Below are 22,310 nucleotides of genomic sequence, written 5' to 3'. Positions count from 1 at the left end.
AAATGAATAGATTTTTTTTTCAAAAGAGATAAACTACTGGCTAATTATTTCTTCTATTAGTGACTTTTACTCTACGCTTTCTTGAGTTGTGTTTTCCCAATAATTCAGTGAGATTTGAAATGATAGCTGTGCTTTCAAGGCAGCCAACAGCTCGTCTAGTTGGGGTGTATTCAGAAGTTTGCTGTATTTTAAATGTCACTAATCATTATAAGGTTAAAATCAGCTGTTGCAATTAGTGCAGTGTTTTTTTCATAAAAAGTAGTTTTTATTTTTGAAAAGATTTAATGATTTTTTTGATGATCATTATAATTAAATATTGAAACAGAGATGTTATTGTCTAAGTTTTAAAGATTAGGACTCTAGAATAATACACAAACCAATATATACAAAATAATAAACAAATAATACACAATTTTTGGCACAGTCTCACCTATATTATTGTCCAGAATGTTTAGATTAGGAAGCTGGTCAGTTTCCTGTGGATTGTTAGAAAGCCTGTATAAGAAAGCTTTGAAGACACACATGAGTTTGGCATGAATTTGTTAAAGATTGGTAGCACAGGGCAACTACCAAGTTCTATCTGGTGTTTAGAAATACAGAAGAAGCATAACATGCACGAATGGATTTGTGGCAGCACTGTCTTAGTACATCTGTGTTTAAACTGCTCTTCTATGTACTTTTGTTTTTCAGAAAATTATCGGTATAGTAATTGGGAAGACAGACGTCAAAGGCTTTCCAGACAGAAAGAGCTAAGTTTTGTTTAACTCTTTGGTTTATATTTAATCAGCTGTGGCTTGTGACTATAACAGTTTATTCAAGTGATGAAGTGTTCCATGTCTGCTTAGCTCCTAAACAACAGTGACCAAGTTCTCTAGTGTACAGTCAGCTGCTCAATGTAAGGCCATGTATGGGAGGAGTGCAGATTCATTTGTGATGCTTTTTTTTTTAAAGATTTATTTTCATTACAAAGTCAGACATACGGAGAGGAGGAGAGACAGAGAGGAAGATCTTCCGTCCGACGATTCACTCCCCAAATGAGCACAACGGCCGGTGCTATGCTGACCCGAAGCCAGGAACCTGGAACCTCTTCTGGGTCTCCCACGCGGGTGCAGGGTCCCAAAGCTTTGGGCTGTCCTCAACGGCTCTGCCAGGCCACAGGCAGGGAGCTGGATGGGAAGTGGAGCTGCCGGGATTAGAACCGGCGCCTATATGGGATCCTGGCGTTTTCAAGGCGAGGACTAAGCTACTAGGGTATCACGCTGGGCCCGGTCTTTTATTTTAACTATTTATTTATTTTTATTTGAAAGTCTGAATTAGAGACGGAGAGACAAACAAAACAAAACAAACAAAAACAGATCTTGCATCCTCTGGTTTACTCTCTAGACAGCCATAATGGCCCAGCTGGGCGAGGCTGAAGTGCAGCTGAAAGCGGAGCTGGGGGCTGTATCCAGGTGTCTTATGCCGGTGGAAAGGGCCCAGGCACTTGGGCCATCTTCCACGGCTTTTCCCAGGCCATTGGCAGGGAGTTGGATTGGCAGTGGAGCCGCTGGACGGCCACCAGTTCCCAGATGGGACGGTCATAACAGGTGGTCGGGGTAATACAGGCTGCCCCACGGGCTGTCATCTTCAGCTGTGCTGGGGGCCCGGAGAAAGGGCTCGGGGCTGGACTGGCGCTGTCCAAGATCTCTTCTATTTGCTGCCACGAAGAATGTGGAAAACTGTGTAAGGGTTAGTACCCTGCATAGCCCACAGTAACAATTCCTTTTCAATTATTTATAACTTTTAGCGTAAGAGGCAATATACACATGGAAACCTCAGGTAAGACACAGAGAAAGGGTGAACTTTTTTTAAATTACTTGATTATGTAAAAGGCAGAGGGATGGAGATCTTCCACCCACTGGTTGCTGCCTGCAGCGGCCAGGAAGGGGTGGAGATGGAGCCCAGTTGCTCTGCATGGTGGGAGGGGCCGAGTGCCCGAGTCGCCGCCGACCGCTGTCCAGAACGTGTATTAATAGGGAGCTGGACTGGGCCATACGATGGCTCGATTGGCAAATCCTCCACCTGCTAGCGCCTGCATCCGTAAGGGTGCTGCTTCACCTCCCAGCCAGCTCCCTGCTCATAGTTTGGGAAAGCAGTGGAGGACGGGTAAAGCCTTGGCACCCTGCATCTGTGTGGGAGACCCGGAAGAGGCTCCTGGCTTCAGATATGCTCAGCTCCGGCCGTTGTGGCTGCTTGGGGAGTGCACCAGTGGATGCAAGATTTTTCTCTGTCTCTCCTTTTTCTTTGTAAATCTGACTTTCTAATTTAAAAATAAATCTTTTTTTTTTTTAATTGATTTTAAAATTTATTTCAGAGTCAGAATGAATTACAGAGCGAGAGAGAGATCTTCCATCTCCAGTTACTCTAAATGGCTTGAACGCCTGGGACTGTGCCAGGCCAAAGCTAGGAGTCCACAGCTTGTTCCCGGTCTCCCTCCTGCTTGCAGGGCCATCCTCCCCGCTCTCCCTGCTGTTAGTGAGGAGCTGGAGTGGAAGTGGAGCAGCCTCAAACCACTGGCGACACACACAGCAGCTTAACCCACTCCTCCACAATGTTACTCTTCTGCACTTACATTGTCACACACACACACACACACACACACACACGCACACACAATTAAGCATTGCAATAACTGTGGCTGAAAAGTGAAACCCCAGAGCCAGGATGTGGCATACTGGTAGACCTGCCTGCCAAGCTGGGTCCCTTACTGCCAGTTCAAACCTGCCTGCTTCTCTCCCCACCCAGCCCCCAGCTCATGGTCTGGAAGAGCAGTGGAGGGCAGCACGAGTGCTTGGACCCTGCACCTGTGTGGGAGACCCGGAGCAGGCTCCTGGCTCCTGGCTTTGAACAGCCCAGCCCAGCTGCAAGGGAGGGAAGCAGTGCGTGTGGCAGGTATCTCTTTGTCTTTCCCTTTCTGTAACTATCTTTTAAATAAATACAAAAAGAAAAGAAGTGGGCCTGGTGTGGTGGCCTAGCAGTTAAAGTCCTTGCCTCGAACACGCTGGGATCCTATATGGGCGCCGGTTTTTTTTTTTTTTTAGATTTATTTTTATTATTTTTTATTGGAAAGGCGGATATACAGAGAGGAGAGACAGAGAGGAAGATCTTCCATCCGATGATTCACTCCCCAAGTGAGCCGCAACGGGCCGATACTATGCCGATCCGAAGCCAGGAGCCTCTTCCGGGTCTCCCACGCGGGTGCAGGGTCCCAAAGCTTTGGGCCGTCCTCAACTGCTTTCCCAGGCCACAGGCAGGGAGCTGGAAGGGAAGCGGGGCTGCCGGGATTAGAACCGGCGCCCATATGGGATCCCGGGCGTGCAAGGCGAGGACTTAACCACTTGCGCCACCGCGCCGGGCCCTGGGCGCCGGTTCTAATCCCAGCAGCCCCACTTCCCATCCAGCTCCCTGCCTGTGGCCTGGGAAGGCAGTTGAGGACGGCCCAAAGCCTTGGGACCCTGCACCCACGTGGGAGACCTGGAGGAGGCTCCTGGCTCCTGGCTTCGGATTGGCTCAGCTCCGGCCATTGCGGTCACTTGGGGAGTAAATCAGCAGATGAAAGATCTCTGCTTTTTCTCCTGTCTGTATATCTGACTTTGCAATAAAAATAAATAAATCTTTTTTAAAAATTTGTGGCGGTTAAATATGTAAATATTAAATACGTAAATAGGTAGATAAGCACAGTAGTCAGGGAGATGTTGCATGTGTTGGTTCCCTCTCACGCGTGCGGGCAGCGCTGGTCCAGGCCGCAGTGGGAGCCTCGCAGCGGGTGATGGAGGCGCGCCTGCCTTCCAGTTGTACACTGCAGTGTCACGCCCACGCTCCTATCGACCCGCAATAAGAGGCAGACGCGAGTGAAGTCTTCCGCGGTAGTCTTTATTGTGCACACCAAGATGATGAAGAGGAAGGCCCCGACCCAGCTCGTGCTCTCGCTCTTATCGGGGATGGCTCCGCCCAAGTGGCGGCTTATTGGTGAGCCTCTAGACCACGCGCCAATCCTGCAGTTTGGATAGGGCAAGAGGCCTGTGCACGCGCTGATCACGCCGCTGTTCACGCGTCAGCCCTCAGCGCATGTGCAAGCGCCTGCGCAATACTCTCCAATGTACGTGACAGGAGCTACTCCTGCTGACGTGTTTATTTCCGCCAGGCGCCATCTTTAGGCCACCGTGTGTGGCAATCAACATCACCGCGTGTGGCAATCAACATCTCCCCCTTTCTTCTTTACAAAAAGAGCCTGTCTTAGGTTGTGGCTTGGGATACTCTTTACCCGTCTAGGGAGATCATTGTCAGATACCAATGGCCTCCTGTCTTAGGTGGAGACATCCTAGCCATCTTACCCGTCATTGGCAGCAGTTTGTAGAGAAAGTTGGCAAAGGTCAAGCTGCTGACATGGGTCACCCTTCCGCGTGCAATGGGCAATCCCAGCGGAGTGCAAGGGCTGACCCTGAATGAATAAGGGTTGTGTGCACACCCAACTCGGTGCAATGCCGTGACGGCTCGAGGTGCTAGGGCTGTGCATTGGATCTTATTCATTATTGAGCATGGTTAACCAAGCCTGGGGAGAGGCACCCTCTTGAAGGGCTAGAAGGGCCTGGCGGATAATCACACGATCTTGAGCAGCCCTCTGTCTTATGCGATAGAGGCAAAAAAGGGCAAGCGCCAACCCGCCGCATAAGAGCGAGAGCAAGACCCCCACTCCCGCCCATTCCTTTATAGAGGCCGCAGCGGTTTTGATCCAGTCTGTCATGGAGTGTGCTATTGAAGGATCGACTCTGGTGGAATTAATCTGCACGATCGCGATCCTTAGATCTTGTTGAAGCTCGTCGAACTCTTTGGTCCAATTTCCTAAAAGATAACTAGACAGTTGTCTGGACAAATTAGCAGCATGTGAGCCATTAACAAAAGGAACCGATGTCACACATAGGCCAGGAAGACGCCATTGACAGCCTAATTGTGCTACTTCCCACAGGGTGTCGACCTGGTCCTGAACCAGATCGACTCTCTGATTCAAGACCATCAGGCCCCCTTTTAGGTGGCTATTAATGTGGGCCTGATTTTGTAAGGCTTGGGCTGTAGCAGCAGAAATGTTATTTAAGGCAGTGGCCGTCTGTACAGTGGTGGAAAGGGCCACGGCCGCCGTGGCGGAGGCTGCAAGAGCTACGGTAATAGCGGCTATCAGAGCAGCCGTTATCCCAAAATCCCTCTTCTGGCGATATAGGGTCAGAGCAGTGGGGGTGTCCACGGGCCAGGGAAGCCATCTCGAGATGTGCATCACAACAGCTCCATCCCAGTCATCAGTGGCATTCCAGCATTGTGCCAATTTGCACCATTTCTCAGAACAATTCAAAGATGACACTGGTTGGCCCGTAGATTTAAACAGCAGGAACAAAAACGGAGGAATCGCACAAACTGGAGTGGAAACAAAACTCTCTGTCCTAAATTCTTTGGTAACATTTAACGAGGTCTCAAAAGGTTCCGTAAAATTCCAGGTAACATTGGCAAGCATTATCTTGCCTCCTCTCAACATTGAAAATGGTTGCAAATCTGTACAGGATCCATTAATTCCACAAAGAAGCCACTGATGCCAGGGATTCACAAAAATAGATTGTACTGGATTTTGATATGTATAATTAAGGCCACTATAGGAATTATTGCGCCAGGTACCCATAGCAGGAGAGAAGGTATATTGGCCTCGTCTGGCCCACATAACCATGGGGGACTGACAGGAGGTCCATGGTTTCAAGAGTTTTGATGAATAGGGCGTGGAACAACGGGGCATCCATTTTGGCTGTGATGGAATCGTCAGATTTCTATTAAGATGGCGGAGTGGCATAGCCCCGAAAATTATGGTGGCATTGGCAAAAGGAGCGGCCTCAGTAGATGGCGACTGTGTGGACAACAAAGTTTGCCTAAGCCATTGATCTAGCTTCTGTGTCCAGGTTAACTCTGGCTGATCTACCCACGCAGCTGCCTGTGGAGAAAAAGTAACACAAGAATAATCCTCGCTGGCAGAGCCACTCCAAAACTGAAAACACAGGGAGCCACTCAGATCCAAATTATAGCTTGTAACATTGGCCTCTTCCATATCCACAGGCAAATATGGCAAATCAAGGGTCTCATTTGTGGTAAAAAAGCGAGGAAACACAGCCGCTGTATGGGTGACCGGCAGGGGCCGTGGAAAGGCAGTTAGAATGCCCCAACGATGCTCAGTCATGGCTAAGCTGGATAGAAGCAGCACCCCAACTAGCACTAACAGGGTATTACCCCAAAAGGGATTCACGGTTCTCATCCTTGGCAGCGTCCTCTTCGTCCTCTTGCGAAGGCGCTGCTTCAATCGGGCCTGGACAGCTGCGGGTCAATCGTGACGGAACCCAAATCGGGACTGGAGCATCCTGTGGAAACACACAAATAGCTCCTCGAGCTTGTCTTATTACAGGGTCTGGACCTTTCCATTTAGTTTCTAATACATCCTTCCATTTGACCCATGACTGTTCTTTAGTAGAGGGAAGGGAATGCCGATCGGCGGCGCTCAGGCCTTTCTCATCTAGTTGTAAAAAATTAATGGTAAAAAGGGCCAGGGCCAAAATGGCCCGAGGGCTATGGCTAGTGAGGCCAAATGAGTCCCAGGCGGTTCTCTGTTTTTGTATGTATTCTTTAATGGTGCGATGAGCGCGTTCAATAATTCCTTGTCCTTGTGGGTTATATGGGATACCAGTAATTAATTTCACACCCATCTGTTTGCAAAAGGCATGAAATTTCACCGAGGTATAGGCAGGGCCATTATCAGTTTTGAGACATTCAGGTTTACCCCACGCGGCCCATGCTTCTAGGCAATGTTGGATTACATGAACAGCCTTTTCCCCAGTTAGTACTGATGCAAAAAGTATGCCTGAAAAGGAATCAACAGATACATGTACAAATTGATTTTTCCCAAAGGAGGGGACGTGTGTCACGTCCATCTGCCATAGTTGATTAGGCCTCAATCCTCTGGGGTTAACCCCTTCATGCGGAACAGGCCTAAATTCGCAGCAGGCAGGACAATCAAGAACAATCTGGCGTGCCTCTTTTCTAGTAATCCCAAATCGAAGTCTAAGGGTCTGGGCTGAAACATGAAACTGTGAATGGAATTGGCGGGCCTTCTCCTCTGAGGAAGGTGGAGACACAAGCATCATCAGAACCTGAGTCCTGGTGGCGGCGTCTGCAAGAGCATTTCCTCTAGTTAGTGGTCCCGGTAGCCCTGAATGGGCTCGAATATGGGTTATATAAAAGGGGTGGTTTCTATGCCAAATGGCCTGTTGAATTTGTTTAAAAAGATCTGCCACCGGGCCGGACTCTGAAATAAAGCCAGCGGCCTCTAAAACATTCACCGCATTCACCACATATAGGGAATCAGAAACAATATTCAAGGGCTCTGAAAAGGTTTGTAAGGCAAGAAGCACCATATGACATTCCACTCTCTGAGGAGAGACTGTTGAAAAGGACTTGGTTATTATCCTCTCTTCAGCAACCAGGGCTCCAGCTCCTGTCGAGGAGCCGTCAGTGAAAACTGTCAAAGCACCAGTAAGAGGATGAGAGCTGGTTTTCTCTGGAAAAACCACAGGATGTCGCTGTAAAAATTGTAATAATGGGTGTTTTGGAAGATGATTATCAAAAACTCCTTGATAGGTAAACATTAAGATGGACCACTCATTGCTACACCCACTCAGCACTTGTAATTGTTGAACAGTATAGGGAACTACTACGCGGTCTGGATAGCGCCCAAAATGACACAAAGCTAATTTTAACCCCTTAAGTACTATGGACGCGACCGCAGATGGATACCATTGAATAGACTTAATCTGAGAAATCTGAGAATGAATCCAAAGCAATGGGCCTTGTTGCCATAACACAGCAGTGGGGAAAATCTCTGTAGCTAACACACATAATTCAAAAGGCTGATCTTGATCTAGGCGAACTAATTGAGCCTTCTCTATGGCCTCTTGAACTTTCACTAAGACCTGTTGTGCCTCAGGTGTGAGTGTTCGTCGGGAGGCAAGATCAGAATCGCCTTCAAGTAGGGCGAACAGGGGCTTTAACTCCTGAGAAGAGATCTTAAGGAAGGGTCGTAACCAATTAATATCCCCCGCTAATTTTTGAAAATCATTCAGTGTTTGCAAATGAGAAATTTTAAGACTTATCTTTTGAGGCCTAACATATGTTTCTGTGATTAAAGATCCTAAAAAGGCTTTTACCTGCTGCATTTGAACCTTCTCGGCTGAAACTATAAGGCCATAATTCTGTAGAGCCCGCTTCAAATCAACATAAATCTGTAATAACTGGTCTTGGTTTTGGGCACAAATTAGAATATCATCCATATAATGGACAATACGAGCTGTTGGAAACCGGTCTCGTACCGGCTGTAACACTTGGGCAACATAAAGCTGACACATGGTGGGGCTATTAGCCATTCCCTGAGGCAATACTTTCCATTGATAACGCTTATCCGGCTCTTCATGATTAACAGAGGGAATAGTAAAAGCAAACCTCTCCCTATCTTGTAATGCTAATGGTATAGAAAAAAAGCAATCTTTTAAATCAATCACTAATAACGGCCAATGTTTAGGGAGGGATGACAAAACTGGGAGGCCCCTTTGAACAGGACCAAAGCATTGCATCTGTGCATTTACAGCTCTTAAATCATGCAAAAGGCGCCACTTTCCTGATTTCTTTTTGATAACAAAGATAGGAGTATTCCAAGGAGAAACAGAGGGCTCTAAATGTCCCAAATGTAATTGTTCCTGAACTAATTGTTGAGCAGCTTGGCATTTCTCAAATGATAGCGGCCATTGGGGAACCCAAACCGGTTCGGCTGTTTTCCAAGGTATGGGCAGCTGCATACCAATGGCCGCTATTAAAAACCCAGGCCTTTACGGCCTGGATTTTCCCGAGGTTCAATTGGCTGGACAATACCTTGATTCTGTTTGCCTAAACCTTTTCCCTGTATATAGCCCATTTGTTTCATTAGTTTTCGAGAGGTCTCAGAATAACCGGAGGCATTGGAGACTAACCGCACCCCCATCTGTTGAAGAATATCTCTTCCCCAAAGGCAAACCGGTAGGTCCAGGACATAAGGTGTGACTGTCCCGCAGTTGCCTTCCTTATCCTTCCACTGTAGGGCTCTGGCACTTTGGGATGGAGCTTGTTCAAACCCCAGGCCGCGTAAACTATGGGAAGTTCGAAGCAAAGGCCAATCACGCGGCCAATATCTAGAGGTTATAATGCTCTTATCAGCTCCTGTATCTAAAAGTCCCATAAACGGCCTGTTTTCTATTTGTAATTTAAGCATAGGTCTATCAGCCATATCCATCATTAAATTTATATTAGAGATCTCTACTTTGGTCTGAGAGGAATCCTTCATTTCAGATAAAACTGGCAAAAATATAAGTTGAGCAATGGGGTCACCTTGGGCAACAGCGAAGGTACCTTGTGTTGTTGAGCATAAAATCGACAAGGAATCAGCGCCCGGGTGTAAGACCCCTGGTGTTACAATAAAGCCTTGCGAACTCAGGGCGGCACGGCCCACCACAAGCCCTAGTTTATCTGGCGGCATCGTGCCTGTCAGGGTAACAGGAATTGGCAAGATGCCATCTTCTGTTGTTAATAGGACTCCGGTGGCGGCACAGAGGTCCATACTTGCTGGGTGTTGGCGCGGGTTGGGCTCTTCTGTGTGGAGCGATAAAATGCCCGAGGGACTGAGGGGACCTGGGTCTTTGGGCCCCACTCCCCGTTTTTTGATTCCTGAGTGGGAAGTGGTCGCCCTTCAATGTCTTTGACAGATTTACATTCATTAGCCCAATGTTTTCCCTTACGGCACCGTGGACATATTCCGGGGACTTTACGGCCTGGCCCGGCGCGGCATTCTTTCTTCATGTGTCCTGGCTTACCGCATTGAAAACATACCGGCAATGTCCTCTCTCTGGGGGAGGCCTTTAAAATGGCCGCCGCCAGGCCATGTGCGGTTAGAGGGCCTCCTGTATCTCTGCAAATTTTCAGCCAATCCGTCAGTCCCCTGGCTCTACGATCTTTTATCAAGGCCCTGCATTCTGCATTACACTGTTCCCAGATAATTTGTTCCATCATCTTATTTGTTTGCTCTCCTTCTCCAAAAGTTCTCTCCACTGCTTGCATTACTCGAGCAACAAAGTCAGCAAAAGGCTCATCAGACCTCTGCTTTACCTGTGTTATCCCCAACTGCTCCTGTCCTTTAAGGGAAATGCCTTTCCAGGCCCTAATTGCCGCCTCGGCAATCTGTGTGTATACTTGCCAGGGGAAATTATTTTGATCATTGGCGTATTCAGCCTGTCCAGTAAGCATATTAAACCCCCATCTTCCAGCCTCGCCAGCACGTCTATGATTGGCGTGTGCCGTCACGGCCAAATATTCATGCCATAGGCCCTTCCAATTTAAGTAAACACCCATATTTGGGAGGACGGCCTTCACCACAAACTGCCAATCTGACGGAGTCAAAACCTGTCCACCCAACCGCTCTAACAGGGATAAGGTATAATTGGCATGAAGGCCATATTGAGACACAGCTGCAGCTAATTCTTTAATTAATGAGGCCTCCACCGGGTGATGTACTCTCTGGTTCCCCTGTTCAAGTACGGGGAATGCCTGTTGAAGTTCCCGTTTCACTTCATTACTAAGAAAAGAATCATTTATCATGGGTAAGGGGGGCGCTGAAGGCGCCGGAGTTGCGGGTGCCTCTTGGCTCCGCCCATTGCGGGAGGAGGGGCCACAACGTCCCTCCTGGGCCTCGCGTTCCCTGGAGTCTTTCTCACCTCTCCTTTTTCTATTATAATCTTTTCTTGGTCTATGCTCTTCCTCTGAGTCTAAAGATTCTGTATCTGAGGAAGAGGGAGCTACTTTTAACTTCTCTAACTCCGATATCGGGTAAAGGGAAGATTTTTTCTCTTGACTATGGCCATTTTTATCGTTTTTCTCATTTTTCTTGACTCCCTTTTCTTGTTTAAGTTTGGTACCAACTCTCTCCTCCCGCTCTGTTTCTGAGAGGCTATCTTGGGCTAATTGAAGGCAATCTCGACCCTGAGTCACAGCTTCTTTGCACCGGTCATCTTCTAAACATGCACGAATCAATCTCCATAGTGGCATAACTCCCGGACTCAAACGGTCACGCTCCTTAGCTCTCTGTAAATCTTTACCGAGTTTCTCCCAGGACCGCGGAGTCAATGATCCGGAAACCACATACCAGGGCGCATGACGGTCTACTTCTTTGATAAAGCCTTCCAGTGTACGTTCACTAACCTTTAATTTACGTGCTTTCAAAAGTGCCTGTAAAGGCTTAATCAAGGAAGTCTGCGCACCCATGTCTCAGGGTTAAATTCCTCAAGCCCAGTAACGCCTCCCTCTCAGAGCTCCTTACCTATTTATGGCCGCGGTTCTGACTTCTCCCCGTATGGCACGGGGGGCCTTCCTCTAGGTCCCGAAATTTCCCGGGTTTCGGCACCAGTTGTCACGCCCACGCTCCTATCGACCCGCAATAAGAGGCAGACGCGAGTGAAGTCTTCCGCGGTAGTCTTTATTGTGCACACCAAGATGATGAAGAGGAAGGCCCCGACCCAGCTCGTGCTCTCGCTCTTATCGGGGATGGCTCCGCCCAAGTGGCGGCTTATTGGTGAGCCTCTAGACCACGCGCCAATCCTGCAGTTTGGATAGGGCAAGAGGCCTGTGCACGCGCTGATCACGCCGCTGTTCACGCGTCAGCCCTCAGCGCATGTGCAAGCGCCTGCGCAATACTCTCCAATGTACGTGACAGGAGCTACTCCTGCTGACGTGTTTATTTCCGCCAGGCGCCATCTTTAGGCCACCGTGTGTGGCAATCAACATCACCGCGTGTGGCAATCAACACTGCAGGAAGTTGATTTTTTTTTTTAAAGATTTATTTTTATTATTTTTTCATTGGAAAGGCGGATATACAGAGAGGAGATACAGAGAGGAAGATCTTCCATCCGATGATTCACTCCCCAAGTGAGCGCAACGGGTCGATACTATGCCGATCCGAAGCCAGGAGCCTCTTCCGGGTCTCCCACGCGGGTGCAGGGTCCCAAAGCTTTGGGCCGTCCTCAACTGCCTTCCCAGGCCACAGGCAGGGAGCTGGAAGGGAAGCGGGGCTGCCGGGATTAGAACCGGCGCCCATATGGGATCCCGGGCGTGCAAGGCGAGGACTTAACCACTTGCGCCACCGCGCCGGGCCCAGGAAGTTGATTTGAAGTGAAGTTGCTGGGACCTGAACCAAACTCCCCCACGTGGTTTGCAGGTGACTTACTGCTGTGCCAACACCACCCCGTGCCACTTTAAATAAACCTGCCAGAGTGCCCGGTTGGAATACAGTGTAGCTGCTGACCCCTGGTGGTCACTGGGCAGCATGCAGCTTAGTTTGAGATAATGAACAGCAGGGTGAGAGCTGTGGATCCCAGGCGACTGTGGGCACTGGGTGTCTGCCCGCTGCGCGCAGGGCACCGCGGGGAGGCCTGTCACAGTCTACACTGCGGCCTGCGCTTCGCTGAGTTGTAATAGCAGGGCTACTTGAGGTAACACTTTGCATCATGTTTGAGTAATTTGTCATCATGGTCAGTAATCATTTCTTCAAATTAATCGTTTGTTCAAAGTAAAAATGAAAAATTTCACTTGAGAAATAAAAGCATTGTTCTTTTCCTTAGATATCGGATCAGAAAGATACACTTTCAATTTCACCATCCGAGACTCGCCAAGTCACTTTGTCAATGTGACATCCTGGGGCAGCGAAAATCACGTCAGGTCCCTTGCTGGCAGCTTCCGGGTTGGCGAGTGTGGTGAGTTGCCCTCTGTGCCAGGAGTCCTCCCGTGGTATGCTAAGGAGCCTAAATGAAGTCAGACAGTCTGCAACTCTCAAGGGCTTTGTGAGAAGCAGATGCTAGGCCGCTCGGGAGTCCTGGGAGCGGCGAGAATGATGGAAACGCTTTTACCAAGCAGTTTTATCACCTTAGCGTTGCAAGTGTTTCAGATTTCAGTTTGTATCAACTATTGGTCTTTTTCTGTTTTTAGCATTTGTTTTACTTGAAAGTCTCTCTCTCTCACAGACACACCCACACACAGAAGAGACCAAGAGGGTCTTTCACTCACTGCTTCACTCCCCACATGGCTGCAATGGCTGGAGTGGAGCTGATTGGAAAGCAGGAGCCAGGAGCTTCCTCCAGGTCTGCCACCTGGGTGCAGGGACCTTGTTGAGCTTTCCCAGGCCACAGGCAGGGAGCTGGAAGGGAAGCGGGGCTGCCAGGATTAGAACCGGTGCCCATATGGGATCCTGGTGTGTTCAAGGCGAGGACCTTAACCACTGCGCCACCGCGCCGGGCCCGAGAGTAAAATTTTGAATAGGAGTTTAGGCAAAATACCAACTCAGCTACACCTTCTACTCACTTTAAACCCTGTCAGTCAGTCCAGCCTGCTTTCATCAAAAGAACAAGAACTCTGAAGCTTACAGTTGGATTCCAGCACTTTACTTACATCATGGTTTTGAGAAAATGTCTTAATCTTGTTAGACCTTACCTGTGAAATAATAGCCCTTTAAGGTTGTTGTGGCTGTTGAATGCGCTGGCGTGCTCTCCTCCCGCAGAGCTTGCCGAGTCCCAGGAGGCGTGGGGAGGGAGGGCAGTGCGGCGATGGACTCCTTCCCTGCTCTGTCGGGCAGGCCGTCTGTCCCCATAGCAGCATCTCTGAGCTCCCCAGCTTCCAGTGCCCGATGCCGTTAATGCGCTCCTTAAGTGGACACAGGTTGTTAGTCTTACAAGGACACTGCAGAGGTCATGAAAGTGGAATTAAAAGATAAATTTATTGTTTTATAAAAATTCTCAAATTACTTGTTCATGTAAGGTGAGTGCATATAATAAGGAAGGCTCGACAAAGTCTGTGGGGGAACAGACTGTGACATGGTGTGCTCCCTGAGCTGGGAAGTGACAGCCCAGACCTGCAGCTGTGGTCCGTGTGCCCTCCACCCGCCGCTGCCGCCCGGGCATGTGTAAGTAGGGCAAGGTCAGTAAGTGTTGCAACCAATGCCACTAAATCAACACACTTCTGTTAAGGCATGCCACAGTGGGATTAACACACAACACTGCTAATGTCACTATCCAGGCTGACAGCCACATCATTTCTCAGTGTGGTGGCCTGCCCTTGCTGTGTGTGGTGGCCTGTCCTCGCTGTGCATGATGGCCTGTCCTCGCTGTGTGTGTTGGCCTGTCCTCAGTGCGTGCGTGGTGGCCTGTCCTCGCTGTGCGTGGTGGCCTGTCCTCGCTGTGTGTGTGGTGGCCTGTCCTCGCTGTGCAGGGTGGCCTGTCCTCGCTGTGCGTGGTGGCCTGTCCTCATTGTGTGCGTGGTGGCCTGTCCTCGCTGTGCAGGGTGGCCTGTCCTCGCTGTGCGTGTGGTGGCCTGTCCTCGCTGTGCGTGGTGGCCTGTCCTCGCTGTGCGTGGTGGCCTGTCCTCAGTGCGTGCGTGGTGGCCTTTCCTCGCTGTGCGTGGTGGCCTTTCCTCGCTATGCGTGGTGGCCTGTCCTCGCTGTGTGTGGTGGCCTGTCCGCACAGTGCTGGGGAGGGCTAGGACGGCGGCCACGTGGTGGTGGCTGGACCTGCTGTGCACGGGCGGTCCTGAACCTGTCCCTGTCTGTGCCTTCTGTTTCAGTGATCATTGAAAATCCCCTGATCCAAAGAAAAGACATGGAGAGAGAGGAACGATTCATGCCTGCCACTCCGAGGCGAGTCATCTGTGTGCCCGGACGGTCACTCCTAATGGCTTCTGTCGTGTTAGCGCTGGCCTTACAGTATTCTGTTTGAAAATTAGGGGTTTAATTTTCTCTCACACACTTACTTTTGATACAGTCACATAAAAATGGCTTTGCTTTTAGAACTTTGATATTAGATTTTTTTAAAAATTGACTCTAGTCGCATTAAAACTGAACAATTAGAAAAAGGTCAATTTTACAACTTCTGTGTGTTTTTGTGGGACCTGCAAGGCAGTGGGGCCCACCCTGCAGACCTTGGGGGAGACTGGGGGCAGGCAGGGCGGCAGCTGTTGTGAGGCCAGCCTGTAGAGGGCGCCAAGGGCTCGGCAGCGCCTGCCTGAACAATGCTGTCCTTGGCTAGGCCACTCTGTGTGGAGAGAGAAATGGCAAGTCCTGTGCCTTCATTTGTTTATTTATTTATTTTAAATATTTATTTATAGGCCTGGCACAGTATTCTAGTGGCTAAAGTCCTTACCTTGCTTTAACCAGGATCCCACATGGGCACCAGTTTGTATCCCAGCTGTGCCCTGGGAAAGCAGCCTGGGACCCTGCACCCGCATGGGGGACTCGGAGAGGCTCCTGGCTCCTGGCTGTGGATCGGCTCAGCTCTGGCCATTGTGGCCATTTGGGGAGTGAACCAATGGATGGAAGATCTTCCTCTCTGTCTCTCCTTCTCTCTGTAAATGTGACTTTCCAATAATCGATCAATCAGTAAATCTCTTTGTTAAGATTTATTTTATTTTTATTTTAAAAGGCGGATATGCAGAGAGGAGGAAGACCTTCTTTCCAATAGTTCACTCCCCAAGTGGCCGCAACGGCCGGTGCTGTGCTGATCTGAAGTCAGGAGCCAAGAGCCCCCTCCGGGTCTCCCACGCGGGTGCGGGGTCCCAAGGCTTTGGGCCGTCCTTGACTGCTTTCCCAGGCCACAGGCAGGGAGCTGGATGGGAAGTGGGGCTGCCGGGATATGAACTGGCACCCCAAGGCGAGGACTTTAGCTGTTACGCTATTGTGCCGGGCCCCAATCAATAAACCTGTAAAGATATATGTATTTATTAGAAGGCACATGTAGGAGGATGGAGGGGGCGAGGAGCAGGCAAGGTTCTCTCTGCTCTCGCGTCCCAGGCGTTCTGCAGCCAGTGCTGAGCCGCTCCGTGCCGTGGCTGCAGGGCCTGCGCTCGGCCCAAGCTCTGCGGGGGCACAGACACACCGCTGGGGAGCTGCAGCCCCAGAGCAGGCACTCCAGCACTGAAGCCACACAGCCTCACCAGCCCCATTTTTACCTTTTTAGAACCACCTAAAGATTTTTAAAATTTATTTAAAATTTAGAAGTTTATTTTTATTTGAAAAACACATAGAGAGGTATCTTCCATCTGCTCATTCCTCCAGTGCCCGCTGGTTCTGGCTTGGCCGGGCTGAAGCTGAAGGGCAGAAACGCCATCTGGCTCTCCCAGGCAGGCGGCAGGAGCCACCCTGCTCTGTGTCCCAGGATGCTCTAACAGGAGCCTGGATGTGGCGGGGCCTCGATCCGGTGGACGCCCGGTGTCCCAGGCAGTGTCCCAAGCTTCGCGTGTCGCACAGCTTTGCTCCCGCCCTGCAGTGCCAGAGTCCTCCGCCCGCGCATGGCAGAGAGGGGTAGAAGTCCAGAGTCCTGGGCGAGGCCGGGCGGCTGCGTGCTGGGACACAGGCTAGATGCGCAGCACGCTTTCTCACAGTGTAGACAAAAATGCTGCGCAGTGTTCTTCTGTTACAAAGTCAATAACGTGTGTGTGTTTCTGCAACTTAGCGACTGTAAACTCCTGCTCAGTGAGAGTCACTCCACCCTGAACGTTTGTCCGGGTCACGGAGTGGACAGCAAGCTGCTTCCCTTGCTCCATTTGCCCGTTAAGGAGTCACGTGATTACTATGCCTTGGGTGACATCGTTGCCAACGGACGCACACTGGACGGGAGGATTGTTAATGTGCTGGCCGCTGTGAGGTCGGTGAGTGAAACCCCAACAAGACCAAGCGAACGGCAGGGTCAGGACCAGCTGGGCTCATTTTTCTTCGGTATCTTGGTAGTAAGATTAAGAGAATGATAACACTGCTCATTGAAGGGAAGGTATCGTCTCATCTGAGAAGCAGTATCAAGATAAAATTGGTTTTGGATCCTAAGTGCAGCACAGATTCCTTATAAGTGATTCCTTTGTGAGAGCTCAGGTTAAGCAAGGACACACGGCCCGGCACCATAGCGTAGTGGTTAAAGTCCTCGCCTTGGACGCGTCCTCTCTGTTTCTCCTCTCTGTCTATCTGGCTTTCCAATTAAAATAAATAAATATTAAAAAAAAAAAGGACACAAACAGAAAGGACGGGCTGACTGAGCGGAAGCCTGCACAGTTTTGGGGGTGTCCTCAGTGCTGCTCTGGGGCAGGGTGCCCGTGCGCACAGTGGGGCAGTCCGCGCGGGGTGCTGGAGCGTGGTCCTGCATTGCATCTGTGTCCGTCTCGGTTCACGGAGTTCTCAGCTCTGAAGCGACAGGGCGCAGGCGCAGAGGCGGACGTGGGAGCGACACTGCCGTACAGTAAAGCACGTGAGCAGCATCAGACGGGGATGTGGACGCGACGGAAAGAGGAGACACGGACGCTGGCACCTGGTGTCTCTGCCAACAGCTCAAGAAGCTGCCTTTTTATTTACTCAGACACATTTGATTATTCTGCTTTTAACTTTATGACCAAGTTGGCATGCATAAATGTTCAAACCATGAATTTTTGCTTCATGGTCGACCAGGTGTTCTTAAAGATAAGTCTCTAAGTTACTGTAATCAGTTTCCTCAAAGCAAGCCGTTCTTCGTGCTTCAGGAGTGGCATTGGGTGACAGCCACGACTCCAGGGCCGAGGCACAAGCAGTTACCTACTAATCAGCATCCATTCCCACTACAGTTCTGTTTCCACAACTTATCTGTCACTTAACGGGAGAAACACATCAGTCCCTGTGGGTGGCAGAAAGCAACCACTGAGCGAACACCACGGCTCTCGGGGTCTGTGCCAGCCGGGAGCTGCATCAGGAGTTGGAGTGAATGTCCGAGGCACTCCTGGGGGGGTGGGCTTCCCAGCTGGACATCAGGCCCAGCGCCTTCTGTGGGACACCCGCCCGGCGTCCTCTTTCCCATGTCACTTTGTTTCCGTGCTCTGCACCTTCACGCTGCAAGGAAGTGGTGTTGATGTCTGCTGAGTTCACTCTGGACCACAGAAACCATTCCATGGTCACATGCTCTGTGCGAGGATGAGGTCCTGGCTCCCTCCCTGCTGACCCAGCTCCTTACTGACGCCAGGAAATGTCCAAGTCCGTGGGTCCCGCCAGCCCCGGGAGGCCCCTGGACTGGGCTCTCAGCCCGGCTCGGCCGAGCCTCTGTGCTGGTGTATGAAGTGGGCCGGCAGGTGGAAGCTCGCTCTCTCTAACTCTCTCCAGATATACATATATATGATTTTATACTATATTCTATGGTATAAAAACTTTATATTATTACTTATATTTCATATATCATTAATTATTATGTTATAGATATCTTATATTTTATTATTTGTATATTTTATATTTATTACATAAGGCATTATAAAAACTATATTTTATAATATATTTTACAAATACATATATGCATATTTCATATATATATGACAATGTTTGTTCCAACTTTGAGGAGTCTGTACAGCTGCTCCCAAGGGCCTGTCATGGCACTTTTGTCCTTAGCCTGAACACGGCTGCCTTGCTCTCCCTAAAGTGTGTAATTTTTTAAAAAAAAATTATTTATTTTTATTGGGAAGGCAGAATTACAGAGAGGAGGAGAGACAGAGAAGATCTTCTGTTCTCTGGTTCACTCCTCAAGTGAGCACAACGGCTGGAGCTGAGCCGATCTGAAGCCAGGAGCCTGGAGTTCCTCCAGGTCTCCCACGCGGGTGCAGGGTCCCAAGGCTTTGGGCCGTCCTCCACTGCTTTCCCAGGCCACAGGCAGGGAGCTGGATGGGAAGCAGAGCAGCCGGGATTAGAACTGGCACCCATATGGGATCCTGGCACGTCCAAGGTGAGGACTTTAGCTGCTAGGCTATGGTGCTGGGCCTGAAGTGTGTAATTTATCTTCAGCTAAATAGTCTTAGAGTTGAAAGCTACTTTTAAGTCATGAAATAAATATCAATGGGTCATGCTGTTTTAGTATTATTTTATGTTCAGAAGGTAAACATTGACTATTTCCGTCAACAAATATTTAAGAACTTTATAATTAGAAAAAAAAATAATGATTTCCTTCAATTTCCAAGATTGGAGAGAAAAAACACTTTACAACTTCAGATCGAAGAAAAGGCCAGAGGTGTGAAGTCAGACTCTACGATGAGACAGAGTCTTCATTCCCCCTGACGTGGTAAACTCCCCCACCCGCCCTGGTCCCCCCTGTGCAGTCACCGCCCCCACCCGCCCTGGTCCCCCCAGTGCGGTCACCTCCCCCACCTGCCCTCCCCCCAGTGCGGTCACCTCCCCCACCTGCCCTCCCCCCAGTGCGGTCACCTCCCCCACCTGCCCTCCCCCCAGTGCGGTCACCTCCCCCATCTGCCCAACAGATTCTGCCATTGCCGCTCAGACAGCATGTGCACTGTGTCAGACTAAGTTGGCTAAGTTGGCTGTTTGGTGACCAGTTAGTTTTAGTTTTGTATTCTGAGAATGGGATGCTGATGATAACCAAGCCAGACTTGTCAGGGTCCTGAGCAGTGAGGGAAAGCAGTGCTGGGAGAGTGGGGAAGGGCTGCACCACGAAGCCCTCCAGGGCACAGGAGGCCCTCGGTGCCACAGGAAACCAGCAAGGAAGTGTTCCTGACCCATCCAGTTCCCTGAGCAGTTTACCCATAGTAGGCCTGCCCTGGTGCTCCGACGGTGGACGGTCAGTCTGCATTCCTCATCCCCAGGGGCAACTTGCATGTGATGACCTAAAGGAGCGACCAGTTGAGTGTGCACTGAGGGAGTGAGTGTGCACTGAGGGAGTGAGTGTGCACTGAGGGAGTGAGGGATCCACAGTGCTCAGTGTTCCTCAGGGCAGACTGCAGGCAGCAGCACCCCTGCCCAGGCAGCAGCACCCCCCCCCCCAGGCAGCAGCACCCCCCCTGCCCAGGCAGCAGCACCCCCCCTGCCCAGGCAGCAGCAGCCCCCCTGCCCAGGCAGCAGCACCCCCCCCTGCCCAGGCAGCACCCCCTCCCCTGCCCAGGCAGCAGCACCCCCCTGCCCAGGCAGCACACGCCCCTGCCCAGGCAGCACACCCCCCCTGCCCAGGCAGCACACGCCCCTGCCCAGGCAGCAGCAGCCCCCCTGCCCAGGCAGCACACGCCCCTGCCCAGGCAGCAGCAGCCCTGGCCATGGAAGCAGTCCCTGTGTCTGTGTAGTAGATAGGTTGCCACTACTGGCTTTGTTCTAACGCGGCCCTCTTGTTCTGCTCCTCTTGAAACACCCGCAGTTGGGATAATGAGTCCATTCTGCTTGTCCAGAGCTGGATTCCAGGAGAAACAGGTATTGTAGCTCAGTGGCAGGGCTAAGTATTTGTCATTATTTTATTCTTTGATAAAGCAATTTAAACTGACCCTTCTCCCAACAGTAATATTTGCTGCAGATGTAAGAATAAGTTTTGACAAATTCAGAAACTGCATGACAGCCACCATCATCTCAAAGACCATCATTACAGCTGACCCAGGTAAAAGCGCTCGGACACTCCTCATTCATTTGGAAATGATGGCGGACAAAATTTTGTGCAGTATATTTAAGAGTAGATTTAATTTGAGCTAAAAGTAAAAAATGCCTTATAATGACATTTAAAAAAATTAAGATGAGCTATATCTTTAATATCTTTGCTAGAGAAATGTGAAAACACATGTATTTGAACAGTGTTGTCCCTTGTCATGATTTTTAAAAGGTCAGTGTTATTTATGGGATTACCTAAGTGATTGACGAGGCTAAATTCTGTTTTGCTAGCAAACAGCACCTGTGTGTGTGGCAGCATTGGCTTGTTCCTGTAGATGAAGCCAGCGGCTCCCAGCAGTTGCAGGCAGGGCACGAGGCTGGGCAGCGGGCAAAGCAAGGCGCCTGGTACGCTAAGGTGCGGCGTAACTGCCAGGAGTGATGCACTGCTGGACCAGAGCAGCCGGGCACCTCCTCAAGGTCATGTCAGCAGGAGGGACTTCCCAGGGTCACAGGCGCAATGTAACACAGGCTCAGGAACTGGCGTCTGGCTTAGTAGCTGGGTGGCAGCAGGAGTCCCACAATTCCTCCCTTCCTCCCTCCTCCCTTCCTCCCTTCCTCACTTCCTCGCTCCTCCCTCCCTTCCTTCTTTCCTTCCTTTCATCCCTCCTTTTTTATTTATTTGAAAGGCAAACAAAGAGAAGAAGAGACAGGAGAGAGATTTTCTGTTCACTCCCAAAACTGACACAGTGGCTGGAGTTGATTCAAGCTGAAGCCAGGAGCCTGGAACTCCATCCAGGTCTCTCCCTGGTGGCAGGGACCCACGCACCTGGATCATTGCCCACTGCTTTCCCGGGATTTTAGCAGTAACCTGGATTGGCACCAGTGCTCTGAGCCGGAGTGCTGGTGTCCCCAGTGTGGCTCAGCGTGCTGTGCTACAGCAGCCCACAGCAGCCCGGGTCCTGGTGTCTGTACCTGCTGCTCCTGCAGGCCCTGCCAGACGGTGGTGCTCGCCCCAGCTCTGAGCTCCTTGCCACCATGTAAGAGACCCCCTTGGCTCTGCCCTAACCAGGGGCTGGTGCCGGCAGATGGGAGTGTTCTACGTCTGTCTGTCTCTCAAATAAATACATTACTAGTTTGGTTTCCGATGAATAACTTGGCACTGAGATTTTGAAATGCAGAGCTGGCATTGTGGTACAGCACGTTAACCAGTGCCCTCACTGCTGTTCTGCCTTCACATAAAGAAATACAGTTTTTTGAGATTTAATTATTTTATTTGAAGGTCAGAGTTAGAGAGAGAAAAGGTCTTCTGCCCAGTGGTGTCCTCTCCAGGTGGCCTCAATGCCAGCTGGACCAGGCCCCAGCCAGGAGCCAGGAGCTTTTTCTGATCTTTTCTGCGGGTTTTGGGGCCCAGACACTTGGAGCATTGTCTGCTGCATTTCCAGGCTACAAGTAGGGAGTTGAATTGGAAGTGGAGGCCCTGGTGCAGTAGCCTAGCAAATAAAGTCCTTGCCTTGAGAGTGCTGGGATCCCATATGGGCGCCAGTTCTAATCCCGGCAGCTCCACTTCCCATCCAGCTCCCTGCCTGTGGCCTGGGAAAGCAGTCAGGGGATGGCTCAAGGCCTTGGGACCCTGCACCCGTGTGGGAGACCCCGTCTCCAGTGATCCTGGCTTTGGATCAGCACAGCTCCTGCCATTGTGACCACTTGGACAGATAATCTTCCTCTCTTCCTCTCTTCCTCTCCTCTCTGTAAATTTGCCTTTCCAAGAGAAAGAAAT

The 22,310-nt window shown here is 50.2% G+C and overlaps 1 protein-coding gene across 1 annotated transcript in view; it reads left to right on the top strand.

The window, feature by feature from the left end:
• LOC121167895 (meiosis-specific with OB domain-containing protein-like) overlaps positions 1 to 22,310 on the top strand; it is a 30,413-nt gene that overhangs the window by 1,495 nt on the left and 6,608 nt on the right. Inside the window, exons 2-8 of the mRNA XM_040997598.1 lie at positions 691 to 748; positions 12,756 to 12,887; positions 14,746 to 14,818; positions 16,629 to 16,824; positions 19,132 to 19,232; positions 20,313 to 20,365; positions 20,451 to 20,546. Of these exons, the coding sequence (XP_040853532.1) occupies positions 691 to 748; positions 12,756 to 12,887; positions 14,746 to 14,818; positions 16,629 to 16,824; positions 19,132 to 19,232; positions 20,313 to 20,365; positions 20,451 to 20,546 (709 nt within the window). The remainder of the gene's footprint in view (positions 1 to 690; positions 749 to 12,755; positions 12,888 to 14,745; positions 14,819 to 16,628; positions 16,825 to 19,131; positions 19,233 to 20,312; positions 20,366 to 20,450; positions 20,547 to 22,310) is intronic.

Source organism: Ochotona curzoniae, unplaced genomic scaffold (genome assembly GCF_017591425.1).
Source record: "Ochotona curzoniae isolate NIBS_2020 unplaced genomic scaffold, NIBS_Ocur_1.0 patch433, whole genome shotgun sequence".
Taxonomy (NCBI): Eukaryota; Metazoa; Chordata; class Mammalia; order Lagomorpha; family Ochotonidae; genus Ochotona; species Ochotona curzoniae.
The sequence above is the reverse complement of the archived record's forward strand: the minus strand, read 5'-3'. Positions and strand labels throughout refer to the sequence as shown.